Raw genomic sequence first — 18,855 nt, forward strand, 5'->3', positions numbered from 1 at the left:
TTACAATGATCTAGTCTTGATTGCAGTTGGTGGATCTCTTGAGTTAACACTGGACAGTTTTGTTAAGTTCTGTTCTACAAATGAGCCTGACCCAAACAAAATAAAGGTTAGTAGGTGTGTGCTGTATTTTGCAGGCTTCCATGTTGCACACAGGAAAATCTCTATCTTCTACATTTAAAAATGACTTTTAAATCAAGGCATTATGTATGCTCAGTTTTTGAGCTTGCCTTCTTTCCTAGCCTGTTGTTGCCAGAGCATGCTTGGAAAGCAGGAAATACCTGTGGTACGGAATTAGAGATCTTTTATCTTTATGATGTCCATGTTGTGTTTTTGTTCAATTAAACAGGAATGTGGTTTTATGGCAGTATTAAAGTGTCATCTTTTATTGTTTATGTACTTCCCCGTCCACTCCCCGTTACCTCTTCCAGTGCTCTGATTGCTGTAGTATCTGGTCATACCACAGCATTTTCTTGGAAGCTGTCCATTGCTGAAGCTGTGATCCAACTGTACTCGTCTTTGGCATTTCCCCTGGTTTTAATTTGCATTTAGAAGATGCAAATGAGGTATAATGAAATGGTAATATTGGGACCTGTTTCTGATGAATGCTGCTCTTTGAATTGTGTTCTGGTTACCAGTTATTTTCTAGGAGTAATTTGGTTATACCTTTTATACTTGTGTTGGGTTTAAGGCATAACTAGGATTCCTTTTGTGGAATTCCATAGAAATTTGACTTGTTGAAGAAGTGCAGGTGGAAGAGGGATTATCTTGAATTACAACCTTCAACAATGGAAATTCCATCTCTTGTCTGTGTGTCAAGAGCTTTGTGTTCTTTGGGGTGTATTCCTGGTCTCTCAAAACCAGAATTATACATAAGAAAAGCCTGAAAATGTGTCATAGGCAGCATGTACATCTTGTCTCCTGTAAATAATGGAATAGCTCTGCTAAATAGAAAACAACTATGCTATGGTATAACTTTGAAAAAGAAAAAGCAATTTGTTTATTTTTCCTAATTTAGGAAACATGTAATAACTATTTATAGAGTTGGATAGTTAAACATTCATTCAACCTCCTTAGTAATGTTGCTTTAGAAGCAAATCATACTTTTCTGTGAAAAGAAAATGGGGGGGAGATGGGTTTCCAGAAGGAGAATTGCTGGTTTGTTTTTTTTTTTTCCCTTCCGCAAAGTATGGAAATAGAAATGGGGAAGAAATATGATTGTCTTAGGTTTGAAGCCGATGGTCTGTATTTTCGGTATTCAGAAAAGTGAAATTTCCTTAAGTGTATTTTCAGATTTATGTAATTAATGTTCTACTTTGGACACTGAAATTAGAGTGTGTAGCTTTGTTTACTTCTATGTGAGTATAAATTATTATGACTATGAAAATGTGTTAAGTCATAAAACACTTTTTATTATATTAAATTGCCAAAGACCTCTACTCCGTCATTTCCTTCCTTGCTGTTGTACAAGTAGAACATCAGTTTCTGTGATGTAAAAGTACTTGAGTATTATTGCTGTTACTATTCCTCCAAAAATATTTTGCAGAGTATCATTTTTAGTTTTTTAAGTGTCTGCCTATCTTTTAATTCCTTCTTTTTGGTTCTTCCTGTTTAAGCTGAAATTTAAAAGTGCTTATCTTATAATGGAAATAGAATGTCAAAGGATGAATAAAATACTGGAAACTCAATCTTACAGCATATGGTTGTCTTACCTGGGTTTTAAACATTGTTTCTTTCCTTTACAGAATGCTGCCTTTTTATATGGCCTTGGTTTGGTCTACTTCCATTACAATGCCTTTCAATGGTAAGTTGGAATAAACTAACAGTATCATATTGTGCAGTATTTTATTGGTAGGTGAATATTTCAACTTCATTGTGAGTGTACAAAAGTTTAATTTTTTTTTATTATAGATATGACGTTTGAAGATGTACTGTCCTGGGTCACTTATCTGACTTACTGTAACATACCTGTGGCAACCATAGCAGTTGCTTGAAAAGGAAAGCACTTAGAGCAGAAGAATTTTAGCTCCCTGTAATACAGTTCAGCAAAGGGGATGGAGCAGTATGACTGGACAGGTTTTTGTGAATTGTTGTTACTGATAATCTGTAGCCTGTGTTTGTTTGAAATCCTGTTTACAAAAAACTTCACTTTTCTCTTTGAAAAGAAGTGGCAAAGTGGGCTTGTTTTCATTTAGCTTGGTATTCATTAATTTTTACATAGCCGTATAATGGGAAAGTTTTGGACATGAGGAGCAGTATGCTCAGACTTGAATCAGAATGTTTAAAACTGATGTAAATACTCAGAGTTAGAAAGAGTTGTAAATTCTGGCAGGGCTTTGGGGACTGAAAGGGCCTGCTGTTGGATATGGGCGGGAGGGTTGGTTTTCAGTTGGGGTTTTGGCTTTGCTTTATCGGTGATGAGAGAAGAATGATGAAGGGAATAGACTCAGTCACAAGGCTTCTATTGAAAGGTCCTCAAACTTTCATTGGGGTTATTTATGTGTTGATCTGCCTGAGAGTAGGAAGGCTCTGCAGAGGGATCTGGACAGGCTGGATAGCTGGGACGAGGCCAATTGTATGAGGTTCAACAAGGCCAAGTGTCGAGTCCTACACTTGGGTCACAGCAACCCCATGCAATGCTACAGGCTTGGGGAACAGTGGCTGGAAAGCTGCCCGGTGGAAAAGGACCTGGGGGTGTAGATCGACAGCCGGCTAAATATGAGCCAGCAGTGTGCCCAGGTGGCCAAGAAGGCCAACGGCATCCTGGCTTGTATCAGAAATGGTGTGGCCAGCAGGAGTAGGGAAGTGATTGTACCCTTGTACTCGGCCCTGGTGAGGCCGCACCTCGAATACTGTGTTCAGTTTTGGGCCCCTCACTACAAGAAGGACATTGAGGTGCTGGAGTGTGTCCAGAGAAGGGCGACGAAGCTGGTGAGGGGTCTGGAACACAAGTCTTATGAGGAGCGGCTGAGGGAACTGGGGTTGTTCAGCCTGGAGAAGAGGAGGCTGAGGGGAGACCTCATCGCTCTCTACAATTACCTGAAAGGGGGTTGCAGAGAGGTGGGTGTTGGTCTCTTCTCCCAAGTGACTAGTGACAGGACTAGAGGAAATGGCCTCAAGTTGTGCCAGGGGAGGTTCAGGCTGGATATTAGGAAAAACTTCTTCACTGAAAGGGTTCTCAGACACTGGAACAGGCTGCCCAGGGAGGTGTTTGAGTCACAATCCCTGGAGATACTTAAAAGAGGGACATGGTTCATAGGCTCTTACAGATACTATGTATCTATAGTATCTTGTAGATACTATGTATCTTCAAAGTGTCTTGTAGATACTATGTATCTGTAAGACAAAAGATTTGTGCTTTCTTCAGGGTAATGTAAACAAGCTTTTATTCTTGAAATTAGGATAAGTTGGTTAAATCATGAGTTCAGAAACTGGATTTTTAATTTTTTTTTTTTTAAACTTGCAAATTATTGCTTTCTTTATTGATAGTGGTGAAATGAATGCTGTGTATTGTATGTAGCATGCAGTGCTATTGCATTCGAATTAACAAGAATAGAAGAGTTTTCAGAAAACCTGAGAATCCACTATTTTAAGATTGTCATCAATCTCGGTTGAATTTCACCAAGTTTCAGAATGTTCTTGTTCTTATGCAGGCTTGGCTTCATCACTTAATGTTCAAGAGTATTTTGTGCACCAGTTCTTACAAGGGGTATCTTGTTAAAATTTGCACTGTGGAAATGGTAGAAAACTGTAAATTAAAATTAAATAAGACAAAGGAGTTAGATTTAGAGTAGTTGGTTTTTTGAAAGACCACCTGTTCAACATAGGCTTTTGCCATCAGCAGATCATGCTATCTAGCACCTTCCAGTGGACAGAGAGCAAAGTCAGGTCATTGTGAGGCCTAAGTATTAATAAATTAGAGCTTTGAATTAATTTAGATTTTTCTTCCATGCCTTTTAAGTAAGCTTGTTGAGCGCATGAGTTACAAGTTGATGCCTTGACTTACGATGTCCTAACTGCACATAGAGCTTTACGTTGAGGCTGTGTAGATCATGGCAAATCATATTTGCCATTTCATTCATACAACAAAGTTATGTATAGTATGGTACTAAGGAAGTTGTGTATTATTAGAGTATTGGTTAGAATTTTTAGAGGAAGGAAGTCTTAACGCAGATAAAATCTTACACCTTTGTGTGTGATTATTTTTTCTTTTTAATCCCTTTTGAGTACTTCCCCCCCTTAACTATGTTTTCTTGGGGGCGAGAGGAATGGGATATGTGGTTGTGGGTGTTTAGGTGTGACAAAATCATAATAAACTTGGAGATGATAGCAAGTCATTTACAGTAGATATGTTCCTCTTTGTAGATCTTAATCCTCCACAGGACTCTCTTGCAGATTGCAAGGAGAATCCCACTTCTTTCAGAGTGAAATGCTAGTCAAACTGTCCTACTTCCTGCTGCAGCTATTCCATCTATTCATGTTCATAGAGTACACAAGTCTGTATATTTCAGGCAAGTAGAGGAGACCTGTAGACTGTTTAAGGTAGTTTAAGCTATCATGCTTCATCCAGGAGAATTTTTTTATCCACACTACTTTTGATATTCATAGATTTTAATGAGAGACATGTACTCCTAAAAGGAAGGGGTAAGGAAGTGCTTGAGGCTTTTTCATGTCTCATATAAACAGTGATAATAAAAAAGCAAGTGGGAATAAGGTCAGTTTTAGAATTTTTGTTCATATTTTTACATTATTTTTTAAGATTTCCAGCTTTCATAAAAAGAAGTGTCGGACTGGCTCCAAGACACATATACAATTCGCTGCAATTCAATATTGTATACTTCTCTGTATACTAAAGCAGCATTACAGTCTTATCTTAAGTACAAATCTTAGCTGATACATCGTTTTATATTGGTGATTTTGTTTGACTATTCATGTAAAAACTGAAAGTTCTCAATGTGTATACAAATGTTGCAATAGTGTGATCAGACCAAAGCTATTTCATGCAATTATTATCGTAAGATATGACTTAAGGGATTAGCTTCATAAATTGAATCAAGTATAGTAGAATAGGTCTTAGAGATTTTAAATTTTGGTACTCTGTTCTTTTACACCATTTATCATCAAGCAGTAAGTAAAGTGGTTGGCTGATTTTTTCCCTGTTGTTTCCCTGTTTCTCAAGTAGGGTAGAACGCGAGTAGAATAGAGATAGCTGAGATATTCACATAACTGGAATAAGTTCATATCCTCCTTAGTTGTCTTCTAGATTGAACACTTAAAGAATTTAAGTAGTTCATCAAAGGCTATCCTTCATTTCTGTGCAAAAGCTGCATCCAAGTGTCGTGGCTTGAATGCCAAGTTTTTTCTTGTACTTCAGTAAGGATTCTGAGCCTTACTGGTCTGTCATCTGCTGATTTACACTGAGTCCCACCGAGATAAAAAGATGGAGTCAAAGCTCTGCGGTTGTGTCCTGAAACTAGCTCTAACACCCTCTTTGGATCCCAGTGTACCAATCGTGGTGCTCCAGGGCCAACCTGCAGTGTTTTCATTGACTGTTATCTTGCAAATTGCTGGACAGTGTGTGAGAGAGAGACACACTGTTCCTCAGAAACGCCTTACAGGAGACTGAGGTCGGTCACCCTTATTGTTCCATGTAGCATACCCTGAGGGCTCCTCAGTTCAAGGATTCCTTGTCAGCTGTAGAAATTAAGTGTTATGTAAAACTCAGTCCTTCAGCATTGACACTTTTGCTGGACACAGTCCTGAAAAAAGCCAAAGACTAGTGCAAGAGATGATCCAGACCCTTTTCCTCACCTCCATCATGGCTAAAGACTCAGACTGCCTGAGGAAAATCTGTCATCTCTAACTGGAACTTTTTGCCCCTTTTACAGCCATCCTTGCCAAAACAGAAGCACTGTCGTCATCTCTTCAGTATCAAGCGATATCTAGAACTGCCATCTCTGCTTCTGGCTCCTTTAAAGTAATCTCACAGCCAGCCCAGTCTACTTGTACTGCTGCATCATGGCACTTCTGTAAGCCAGGGTGTTCTGTACGCTGGAATTTATCCTGTTAGCTTCAGTTTGACTCTTTGGAACAGTGACATGGGAGTTCAGCACAAAAAGCTTTTTTCCCCTGTTCAACTCTGATTCAAAACTGAACCTTGACATCAAGAAGGCAGCTGCAGTCTTTCATAATTCTTATCTAATTCAGGTAAAGACATTTAGTGGGCAAGAGGGAGCAAGCGTATAGAACCCCCAGTGGGAGAGTGCAGCATCTCCATCTCCAACATACAAGCACTGAGCAGGCTCTCCACATCACATCTCTGCTGCTGCTGAATTCCACAACCCTCCAAAGGCTAAGCAGACAGCAGAAGGCAGCCCTCAGTTGTTACCTGTGGTGCTGCATCTCATCTCCTGGTCACCGTGTGGGCCTCCAGACATCTGAGAGTCACTTTTCTCCTCTAAGTCCTTGGAAGGCTTCAGTGAGGCAGGAACATTGTTTTCCACATACCTACAGGAAAACACACAAAACTTACCATCACCTGTGAGATGGCCTTAAGCGCCAATCACATTGGACCATTTTCTTGAGCTGAAGGAGTCTGGTCTCGCTCTTGCTTTCTCTGGCTGTCATGCTCTTTCATCTTTTTCCAGAAAGTGAAGTTTTGCTCTTCTCACAGTCATTCTGAAATAGTAAAGTAGCTGTTTAAACTACTTTTAAAGTACCCAGGTCTACAGTGGAACGTAATTTTTTTTTCAGTAGTCTCGTGTGCCAGCCTTCAGTATTGTACGCCTTATTCATCTACCCAAGAAACTATTGTTTTATGGTGATGGCTATTTGCCTATGAGAGTGGAGGAGTCCTGTGCTGTCAAGGTCTGTTCTTTGTCTGCCTTTGCTTCCTCTATCAATACATACATTGTTTTCAGGGGCAAGCTGTTAGTAACACAGTAAGATTTGTCTTGGAGGGGGTTGTTATTTTTGTTTTTCCCAGCAGGACCAGATCCTTCAGGTGGTTCTCAAGCTGTTTCTGTCAGTGGCTGGAAGATTCAAGGAACTGGGCTCCTCTACACAAAGAGTGGTCGAGTGGGAGTGGGGTGTGTAAGAATGCAAACTGCTTGGTAGTTTGCATTCCTTCACACTCCTTCACTTGTGTGGGAACTCCCCACCTGTCATGCAGACAGCAACCACTGGACTACTTTATCAAATGTGATGTCTGCTCTGCACGCCTCCAGGTATATCAGTAGTTTGTGCCATTGTGAAGGGTACACAGCATTTGATGAAATATTCCAGTGGTTGCAGTTTGCATGAAAGGCTCTGAGATTCACCCAATTGACAGTGACATTGCACTGGTAATTGGCAGTGTGTGGAGTTCCTGCTTTGGAAACACCTGCAATGGAAGGTCCAGGAGGGATATAATTTGAGAGTAGAAAAACAGCTTGCTTACTTGTGATCATCAAAGTGCACATCTGTATTGGTGCTTCTTTCCCTGTTCTGTCAGAGTCCTTTCAGCTGGTCTGCTGTTTGTAGTTACCTTCATAAGGAGAGCAGAATTTAAGCACACACTGTGCAGATACTGCTTTGTCAAATATTTCTCATGTTTCAGGTGGCTGGGTCTATATATGTATTTTTCAGGTATATAAAATGGAAATGTACATGTAGACTACACATACTAATTGTTACTAACTGTTAATGAAATAGTAATTAACTTTCTCTTTTGTCGTCTTATCTTTCTGTGGTTGTGTATCAAACATACTTCTTGGATTGATGAAAATGCGTAGTATCTGCTAATGTTGGAAAAAAAACAGTGTTCAGCTGCTGATCTAGAGAAATGTTTAAAGACTTTGCTGCTCAAAATGTTTCACCATTCAACTGTTAAGGCATTATGGACAGAGGAGTTGTATCTAAAGACTGTAAAAATATTTCATAAAATCACAGTGTTCTGACTACTGCTGTATACAGCCTTCTTTTATGTTCAAACTATGGTTATGAGTTTCAAATAGAAATTTTTCCATCATAGCCCCATGTCATTTTCATTAGTGAGCCTATGAAATTACATGAGACTTAGCATAGGTGGTCAGAAAATTGAAAGGGGATAAAGAATAAGAAAATGGAAATTTCACTCCAGCTGTATCAAGTATTTTTCCTGATAAATTAGAATAATGTTGTGTCCTTTTCTTTTGCAGGCTTACTCTGATTTTCATGTTTGAAATGTATAAGTGTTAACTTTTGAATAGTTAAATTGATGCTATTTTATTATATTCTTTCGCCTAGTTGAAAGCTGATTTTATTCACAGTCTATGCAAGTAAAACCTTCCAATAAAAGTCTTATGAGAGTTCACTAAATGTTTAATACAATCTTCTATTAATTATTATTCAGCTGCTTTCTTCACTTTCATAATGGTAGGCATTGTTGTATAGATGAGTGGGTGGAAAGATAGTTGCAGTATTGATTTTGAAAGTCTTGATTTGGAGATGATAGATTCATGCCATTTTTATTTTTCCTGAATAACTGTAGCAGTGCTGTGCAAAATGTAAGCCCAGAGGTGCTTTTCGTCCTCCATTGTGTCTGTTTTCCAGTCCTGCTTTTCCATTTTGTCAAGTGTTAGATAGCCTTTCCTGCCTGTTAGTGGAAATGCTCCCATTCTTAGAGAAAACTTTCATTTGATTTAAATAAATTCTAGTAGACTCAACCAAAGTTGTTGCTTACTAGGCAGTTGGTCAATATCTTCAGAGAATAAACCAAAAGTTGTCTCTTGCTGAATTTAGATTATTGTCATTTATTTCTGCAGTATGAGAGCTTGCAGCCCTTCATTCGATGATTTATCCTTTGGACTAATGTATATTTAGTCTGCTGAAGGATTAAAATGAAAAGCTCTGTCTGTGCATGAAGGCCAGTTAATTAGTGGCAGAGACTAACAACCTACTTGAGGAAGGCTGTGTGCCATCATCTCTGAAAGAAGCTGTTAGCCTCTTAAGCCAAGTCCTGCTTCATATGTGACGGATCATCAAGTTATTAGCTTATACCTGCTTTTCTGGTTTGGGTCAAACCATAAGAGAGTTTTGAGGGAAAACATCTGAGTAACTTGGATGCCTTGGATCCTCTAGACCCATACCTTTCTGGATGTAGGCTTGGGCAGAGGACAGAAATGGGATTAGTGATGTTTCAGAGCAAAGATCTGTACAAGGATCAAGTGATTCCTGCTGTAACCAGAAGGCCCAACTCGGGCAAACAGATGGGCCAGGAAGAACTGCAGTTACCAACATTGGGCCACGTTCTCTCTCATTTCCCATTACTACTACAACACGTGCTCCTACTTTGCACTTCTTTTCATGTCTGCTTCCTTCTGTGTTGGGCCAACCTGTACCAAGGCCCAATGTCATCTGTGTTGGATGTTACCGAGTGCTCTACAACTGAAACAAATACCAGCGATGTTGCAGATGTTTTGCTATCAATGTAGTAAGGGACTGAGTCTGGAGCTCTGGGCATGGCACTGGGGAACAGGCAGCCCCAAAATAAAAATAAAGTTTTTACTGTAGTCCGTGTTCTTGATGTGTCCTGTAATCTTGAGTGCATTGCTATTTTGTTTAAAAGTTTTCCATAGGCAAAATTAAATCAATATGAATTCAGATATGGTATAGAATTGCTGGTCTGTCTGTAAGAGTTAATAAGTAAATGTCTTTTCAGAGTTTGAGTGTTTTATTCTATGAAGATTTTCCTGACTATTTAAAGTCAGACTATAGTTACCAAATTTGACGTGCACCTACCACTGGTAGAAATTGTGAAGATGCTGCCTTTCAGATCACTTTTATTTGTGAAATTTTGATTATGCCCTTTTTCACAGAAGTAGTGGTGGAAGTAATGTGTATTTGTTATGATCAGTGATTGTCAACCTGGAAAAACTACTACTTGCACAATCAGTATAGACTTAACACTAGAGTTTAGTAAAATGCAGGCCAGTATTTTGAATGGAGAAGATAAAATACCTGATTTTTAGTTAGAAAAGGGGAATATTTGGTGTATTCTTACAACACTTTCGCCTTAATTTACTGATGTAGTTATGCGTTGTTATAAGTTTAAATTTGTTACCTTTCAGAATTCTCTTCTAGTTTTTATTACGGCATCCAAGGATGCAAAATTTAAGATTCAAGCAAGACGCTGACCCAGGAGTTCCCTAGCATTTTTAGTGCGTATGGATTCATTCTTAAATGTAAATCCATCATGTACTAGAAAGAAGATTTCTAAGTGGACGGTTTGTCACCAAATTCTCCACCAGTGTGTCCATTCCATTGCCAACTCAATGCAATGGATAGGAGCAATCAATGCTCCCTGACTATGCTCCTTTGAATTTTTTAAGCTTTCAAAGAAATAATGCTTTTGAAACATCTCTGCCTTTCCTCCCAAAACCATCAGTTTAGGAGTGATCAAATACAACTGAAATGTACAGCTAGAATATTATTTAGCTGTTAGCAAGGTAACTCCAACAGTGTCTTAAAGGGAGAGAGATTTTTGGTTTGACTTGGTTGATTGGATGTATTTTTCCAAGCATCCATCAAAGTACCTTGAAAAGCATGCCGTTACTTTCTGCATAGGTTGTGTCTAGGGGAATGATGTGTTGTGCTACTAATTTTCTTCCTCCTTGTACCTTTTGGTCTTGTCTTCATTGGAAAATTGTGTTGGGTTGTAACATTATGTCAGAGACTCATGATAACTGCTGATGTTGAACTGGACTCCACAAGCAGCTTAGATGAGGGTGAATGGTGTTGCCATGTTGTCTGTGTGGAGATAAACCTTACATAAACCTCATGGGGCTGTCTGTGACTTGCAGGTTCTGTGCTGAACATGACACGGTCTTTTCATGTTGTCCACTGATGATAATTTTACTGTTTTTTAAGTGCTGTGCTTTTCTGAAAGACTGGGGTAGGCAACATTCTTGTTCCTTTGAATGAATGACAGTATACATTCGAAATAAATTCCAAAACGGTCCTTAAAAGTTGGTTGTTACACTTGTGGCTTTATTTAACTCTCTTGCTTAGCTGTGGCAATGAATATTTCCTGCTCTGTAAGCAAGAAACTATAAAAATATTTTTGTCTCTTACAGTTTCTCTTAAGCTTTTTTAGAAGTCCCTGTTTCTGTGATCCTGGCAAATGAGACATGACATAGGGGAAATATGGAAATACTATTTTCTGACAAGCAAGCTAGCTAAAATGTGAAGAATGTGAAGTTCACGAAGTGTGTATGAGCACGGTCACAATCTCACATGTGGTATAGAACCGCAATGCCTTTATTCCTGATTTTTGTCTTCTCTTTGATAGGGACCATAGGCACTAGTTTTCTTCCTTTCTACAACTTAGGATACTATCTTTGAACAAGATGCAAATAATGGATTTTAAATACCAGTGGCTAACATACTGAGTACCATATTAGAGTTGAGACAAGAAATGCAAATACACAGTCATAAGATCTATACTTTGGTGTAATAAAAGCATAGCTTAAAATATGTGCAGATATTTAGTGATTAGTCTAGTCCAGTGTTTGGCCTTCCAGTTTGAGTCGTGTTCTTGTAGATTGTGGTGAGCATACTGCTGTGAGACATGGATCCTTGTTTGTTGTGATTTCGGTGTAGATACTGAGGTATGCGATTCATCACCATCTGTACTATTCCAGGGAAGTTTAGATGAGATGTGAGAGACTGCTTAGCCAGTGCAAATTTGTCCCTTTTGCACTTCACTTGCTCATTTTCCTTGTGTAAGTAGAAAAGCAGGGTACAAGGTAAGGAAAATCTTTCTGAACGATAGTAATAGAGGAAGCTTCAGTTCCACAATAAAAATGTAATATTTTTTAAGCCCATCTGCTCTTAAGTTGTATTTAAACAAGTCAGATAATGCTTTAGGTACAAACAATTTTGTTGCATTGTCTAGAGGAAGTTCTGTTCCTTTGATTTGCTTTGCTGTCAAGAATGAGAAAAGGACCTGTAAGAATTTTAGAGCAGAAGTGTTTTTGCTGATGGATTCAAAAATGATCACTTACGTGTTTTGTGAATAAAAAAGTCTATGAAAAATACTGAATTTCCCATTGCAGCTGCTAACCTTTTGTCATTATAAGTAATACTACACTTGGAGAGTAGGAATGAAATCAATTTGCCTACACATTGTGTGATTTTAGGCACTGTGGTAATTCCTGTCTAGCATCCTTGTGCTGCTCCACAGTGGGTACAATTCTCCCCGTAGGCTTGCCTGTCATCTGCCTGCTCAGTGTCGATCTCTGGGGTTGCCTAGGACAGCAAATGGGACTGGCCTCCCTGGCCTGGGTGCTTGAATTTACCCTAAGTGAGACTGATTCTGAATTCTGTCATTGTACGAGCAGTGATGTATGTGAAGGTATTTTGTTTCAACCTGTCACTGGATTTTAGGCAAGCTAACACAATGAGTCTTAGCTTCTTTCTCAATTCTCTGTGAATTTAAATCTATTATCTTTTAGTTGCATTTCAGCTGTCCTAATTTTATGTAGTTGGCCTGAGAGGCAAAACAGTCCTATTTAGAACCACGTTTTTTCTGCTCCAAGATACAGTTGTTACATAGCATTTTTGTTTTATCTAGTACACTGTCGTCATGAACAGGGGCATGTGTAGAGAGGATTTAAAGGTAAGGAAATAGAATCAGAGCCATCTTCACCTATCATGGGAATATGAAAAGCAAGTCACAGTAGGAGGAGGTGGTAGGCTTTCGTATCTGTGTTTTCCTGGAGGTAACTGAGTGACTGGAAAGTAATGGAGCAATAGGTATTAGTTGAGTCCCTACATGGCGCTGGTGCTAAGAAAGGGAGGACAAAGTGGAAAACGGAGCAGGTTGGTGCAGTGGGAGGGTGTGCGTGATATCTTCTTCTAGGCCTTCTGTTCTGCTGCTGCTCTCGGGGGTCTGCACTACCTGAAATCCAAAGCAACCTAGCAGTTGGTTGTGTGATGAATGATCACTGTGTTGTTCTAACGTTGCATTAATTTTGTTACTAATTCCTGAGTCATCCTTTCTGAAATAGCAGCTACGTTACTGTATTTCATGCAGCAGATTAGTTTCTCAAAATTAATAGAAAAGATTAGACTTTCAAACATACCAGGATATCTGGAGTACAAAATTACCCAGTCCTTGAAGAATCAAAAGCTATGCACCAAAAACATTGCATGTAAACCATTATTTTGGTATGTTCTTCTATAACAGTGCTTTCTGATCCACTTTCTGCTAGTCATATAAATAACATTTATTATAAAGCAATACTTCAGTAAAAAATAAATTTTTAATCTGCGTTTTTCTTTCAGGGCAATTAAAGCATTTCAGGAGGCGCTTTATGTTGATCCCAGCTTTTGTCGAGCCAAGGAAATTCATTTGCGACTTGGGCTTATGTTCAAAGTGAACACAGACTACGAGTCTAGTTTAAAGGTAGGTTTAATTCCTTTCAGATTGAATTAACATTTGATCAAGTTGTGTTGCATCTTAAAACTGCAAGGAATGCATAAATGTATAGCAGTTAAATACTACCTGCTTTAGAAATAGAAGTGCTCAGTATGAATTATTTTAATCTAAAGACAGAGTAAGGGCAGGATTTGAGGTGTGTTAGGTGCTAGAAATACTCAGAAAAGCCCAGCAAAATTATAGATGAGTACTGATACTCCAGAAGAGAAAAAATTTGGTGTAGGGCTCTCATTAAAATAGTGCATTCTGGGGAGAGTATGAGGGCGTACAGAAAGTTGGAGGAAAAAGAAGAGAAGAATTAGCAGCTTGGATTTCTTGATGTTCTTCTCCCTGCCCTGCACCCACCCCACACCCCCACCCCACACCCCACCCCCCCCGGTAAACTAGAGGTTCTTAAAAACTATTTAAAATAGAAAGCTTTTATGCAAAATAATGTCTCATATAAATTTCTTATATCGTTTCTACTTTTCTAGCAGTTAATCATTCTCTTATTTCCTGGTTTGAGAGTCAGCTTCTAAGGCAACAATTTCTGGCTAGTCACTTAGAAATGGTTTGTGTTAATACAGTACTTTGTTTCTTCTGTACTTTAATTTTTTTTACTGTTTGCTTTCTTTTTTGGTCTTCAGTTGTAATCGGTCATTTTATCTCCCTCCATTCAACATGTTTGCCCCTTCCCCCCCACCCCCACCCCCCCCTTTCCATTTCCTACTCTATCCCCATGTTCTATCCTTCCTGACCTCTAAATTTAGGTATGTGTGTCTTGGAAAAAGGAAGTGTTCTTTAACAGAGTTTCATGTGCTGGGAAATACACCTGCAGGGCTGATAATTTTGTAATTTGTAATTAAGTGTAATTTATAAACATATTCCTGCATATTAATCTCTCCTAAAACTACTGAAAACATGAAATGTTTTGTTTTCAAGAATCTTGTGGCTTCCTTTTCCTGGCAGACTGTTTTCCTGGACGTTGTATTTGTGAGGCTATCAGCATCACGTTGTCCGAGATTTGAAAGGGTAGAGTGTTACTCTCAATTTTTCGTTTCAGAATTTGTAATAATGGGAAGCACTTCTCTCATCAGGGTTCCTTTCTTCATCTAGAGTCCAAGCTTTCACCTACAGAGACAGGTGGAGTTGGAAATTGTGATTAGAGAGGATGATATTGCATAGGAGTAGTAAAGATTCAGTGCAATGAATGGCAAAAGACAGCAAGGGGAGGTGGAGGTAGATCACTCTGTTGGGAAACGGATTATGTGCAAGTTTGGATGGTCCTACTTTGGCACAGATTTAGTATCGTCTGTCGTGATACATAGGGAATAAAAGAAGTGCTGAAGAAGTATGTTTTAGTTTTATTTTTAAAGAAGACAGGGACAAAACAGAAAGAGTAAATTTACAAGAACATAGTAAACTTGTAATCAAGTAGTGGAAAGAACGTCTGCATTTTAATTTTTAATAGAAGAAATTGATCAGGAAATAACCAAACTTTTCCTGCTGTGCCATTAGATGTGTAATTCTGTCACTGACTTGAGTATTAAAATAGATATTATGAGAATTCAATCTAAATAATTTACTGTGTTTGATCTTCACAACTTTGCAAAATAAAAAGGTCACTTACCACAAGGATTTTGAGTATACCAGACTTTTAGTTTTCAAGACACCAACTGTGAATGGGAAAAACACCAAAGAAGTATTTTAAAAACAGTAAGAAACTAATCTTTTTTTAATGCAAAATTATCATGATTCCATTACTTTTATGTGCAATGCGATTAAGTCACTTAAGAAAACAAACGGCAGAAACAAAAACGGCTTACCTGGAGCAGAGTGAATTTTCTCAAAAGGACGATGAAATAAACATGATTGGAGGGGGGTTGCATTAAGGATAGTTTCACATTGTGTTTAAATCAATATAACTGCACGTTGTTGCTAAAAGGTTGTCTCATTTTCCACCTTGCAATCCTGATTGCATTGAATCAAGTGATTTTCTTTTTTTTCCATTAGCAGACTGAGGTGGATCAGAAGTCTGAACCAGCTCAACTTGAGGTTGCCCAGTTGCTAGATCCAATGCAAGGTAGATGGCAGGAGTGGATGAATGGGAAGGAGAGGGTAGAGCTGTCTTATCACCTTCTGGTGCAAAACATAACACAAAACTCTACTCTGAAATTACCAGCTGAAACACCTAAGGTAGAGTTTCTCTTTTGCTTCCTTTGCTGTGGAGGTTGCAATCCTTAGCAAAGAGTAACAGTGAGGAGCAAGAAAGAAAAGACCCAGAGGGGCAATCCATTCAGTCTCAAATAGGTTTGGCTGTTTTCAGTTCAGCTCAGCTGTGGATTTAATGTAGAATCCTGAGGCTGATCTACTTCATTTGAAAACAAAATATTACTGATTGAAACATACCAGCGTATACATCAGAATGTATTGAGGAGTAGACTAGAACAAGCAGGGCAGTAGCTTCTGTAACAGCCAATTTGACCGATCCCTGGGTTGAGGTTTAAAAAAACCCTTAAGCCAGAATTCTGTGAGTGACAAGAATATGAGAGGCAAGTCAGAAAATTCTTCCTTAGTGAAGAGAACAAAATGAAGTGCTGGTGCAGTGGTTATGCACAAGCATGGGTAGACTAAAATGAGAAAGACACAATGAAAGAGTGCTAAAGGATGTTTTCACAGAATGTCTGTCTCGTTCTCTGAGACTGAATATCTCATCTCTTCGCAAAAGAAAGTTAAGTAACCCAAAGTGATGAAAAGGTGCAGTTGTCTTGTGACTTTTTTGGTTTTGTGGACCTTTTTAAAAGGATCTGGGATTTTAGAGGATGGTTATGGATCCAGGTTAGGATCCAGCCTGCTAGTGACTGGCCTTGAGCACAGACCCTTTCCCCAGGGCTTTGTATAATGTAATTCATACGTTATTTGTATAATGTAATTCATAGCCCAGTTTGAGCTTCCTATTTGACACTGAGGTGGAAAGTGGAAGGAACTTTTCATCTGGTATTCGCTTGTGACTGTTCTGGATTTCACAGATCGTACCAACGTTGCATTAATGTACTTTGAAATATCACAATATTTTTGATGGTATTTAAACATTCATGTTAAGTCTGTAATTGCTAAGAATAAACCATTGCCAACAGATGAGTCATTGTCAGTAAGAGTCTTCAGGCAAAGAGGGAAGGTGGGAGTCTGAAGGTCATATATTCCATGTTTTTCACAATATTAGACCATTAACATAAATCATCTATATTTTATGTAAGCAATTTAAGCACAAAATTAATTTTTACTATTTTAAGATGTTGATGATCAAGATAATTACTAGAGTGCTGTTTAACAAGCATAAAATCAACACTCAGTGTTTTTTCAAAATCAATTACTGCTTTTGCATGTTTTCAACATTGCTGCGGTTAAGACTTGCAAATTCCTATGAGAATCCTTGACTGCTCCGTTATCCCATTGTCATAAACTCTGGCAGTCAAGTGCTGTTGAAGGCCAAGTAATTTTCAGGCTTACATTAAGGTGGGGGGGGGTGGGGGGGGAAGTGGCCCTTCTGGTTGAAAAGCAGTGTGTCCTTGTGTAACCTGACAGTTAGGGTAGTGTTACCTTCAGAGGTGATGCATGAAAGCTGAATTTGCTCCATTCATCAGAAAAGTACAATTAATCCCAAAATCAAGTGGAAATGACTTGGAGGGGAGAGAGGTTTTATTATTGATTACTATATCAACAACATACTATTAAGGTTTACCTCACAGTCCTAACCTTTTCACACTTTACTACGTCTCCTGCTGCCCCCTTCCTATTTGCTGTTTCCTACAAATGACACTAGGAACACTGTGTTTGATGGTGTTCAGTGTGGTGGCACCGTGATAATCTGAAAGGAGAATAAAGCAAGATCTCTAGGAATATAATATATCTTTTTATTGGTTTGGTAAATGTAGTTGGAAAAAACGTTCAAGCTTCTGAGTACATGCCACATTATGTCATTTGCTATCCTAGTCATTGTCCTATTTATTGAATATATTTTTTTCACTTCTAGTCTCCTTTTTTCATGCATGTATGTAATCATCCTGTCTTGCACACATGTCTCAGTTCTTAAGTACTTTCGAATTTCTAGCAAGTATGTCAGAATGAGAGAGATTTTGAAGAGAAGTTCCAAGAACATTCCTTTGTGGCATGTTGTCCCAGAGCCATTTGAGCTCTGCAAGCTGAGGACCAGGTGATCTCGTTGGCTCGATCTGCAACAGAGGCATGAAATGACTGGTCTGGGTAATGACCAAATGACTAGGTCTGGCCTATTGGGATGTGAAAAATTCCTGTGAAGGGAACTGTCCCATCCACACAGGAGTTGCTGTGCCTCGGGCAGCCCCGATGCCTCTTGTCCAGCCAGAAGCTGAACGCAGAGCTAGGTGGAGCACACAGAGGGAGCTGGGTGTGTTGTGTAGGACCACTGACATGCATAAAAGAGAAGCTGAGGAAAAAAGAAAAATTACAGCTGTGATATTATTAAGTTTAATAGTTGGATTACATTGGAAACGGCAGCCACGGGAAACCAGTTTTCGGTCTGGTGCTCATTCTGCTTGGTGGCGTTGAAGTGTATTGTAGTGTGCTTTCGGTGGGGAGTTAGGTCTATGATCCTGAAAGGCCTTTGAATGTAAAATTCAATTCACTTCTATTGGTTGCTTACAGACTACTTAAGAGAAAAAAAGAAATACTAGTTTTTCATATTTATTAGAATGATAACATTGAGGGAGCGGTGGGTTGGTGAGGTTTTCTGTGGGTTTGTTTTTGTCAGGGGGTGTTTTGTTTGCTTTTGTTTGGGTTTCTTTTGGTGGTGGGTTGTTCTGTTTTGGTTTTTTTTGTAATAGGTGGTCAGTAGGGACTCCGGACACAGAAGGTTATTTTATGTCAAACCAAGCTATGTTGTGCTTTGGGAATTTAGTTTGGTTTTTAAGTATTGCAGATGCATCCTGTACCCAGCAACAAAACCCTCAGAAGAATGAGAACTAAATTTCTCATGTTTTCAATTATCTGCCTTTTAGTAGAAATACTGATTCTGCCTTTCACTTTTAGAAATATTTCCTCCCTATTTATACACAAAACAGCTATCCTACTAGTTTGCTTTAGGCCTGTGCTTTGATCTTGCCCGTAAATCATCAATTTAAATATAATTTTAATTTTTTAATTATTTTCCTAAAGATTCCCATTTGTTAGTAATGTTAAGGCATACTGCTTATATTAGGATAAGAAAAAGGCTGCAAAAGAATTAGAATTTGTTGGGGAAATATGCATGAATTACATAAATATGTATGAAATATAAAAAAATTTAAATACTAATATACACGTGAACAGCTCAAAGTACTTACTTATAGTCAGTCAGACACTTTTCCATCACTTACTCAAATAATTCTCCTGTCTCTCATATA

At 38.6% G+C, this 18,855-nt stretch overlaps 1 protein-coding gene across 10 annotated transcripts in view; it reads left to right on the forward strand.

The window, feature by feature from the left end:
• Window positions 1-18,855, forward strand: part of KDM6A (lysine demethylase 6A) — a 157,682-nt gene that overhangs the window by 72,705 nt on the left and 66,122 nt on the right. For all 10 annotated transcript variants that reach the window (XM_059815342.1, XM_059815270.1, XM_059815286.1 and 7 more), the window contains exons 5-6: window positions 1,743-1,801; window positions 13,303-13,423. In XM_059815342.1, coding sequence (XP_059671325.1) covers window positions 1,743-1,801; window positions 13,303-13,423 — 180 coding nt within the window. The remainder of the gene's footprint in view (window positions 1-1,742; window positions 1,802-13,302; window positions 13,424-18,855) is intronic.

This window comes from Gavia stellata, chromosome 1 (assembly GCF_030936135.1).
Source record: "Gavia stellata isolate bGavSte3 chromosome 1, bGavSte3.hap2, whole genome shotgun sequence".
Classification (NCBI taxonomy): Eukaryota; Metazoa; Chordata; class Aves; order Gaviiformes; family Gaviidae; genus Gavia; species Gavia stellata.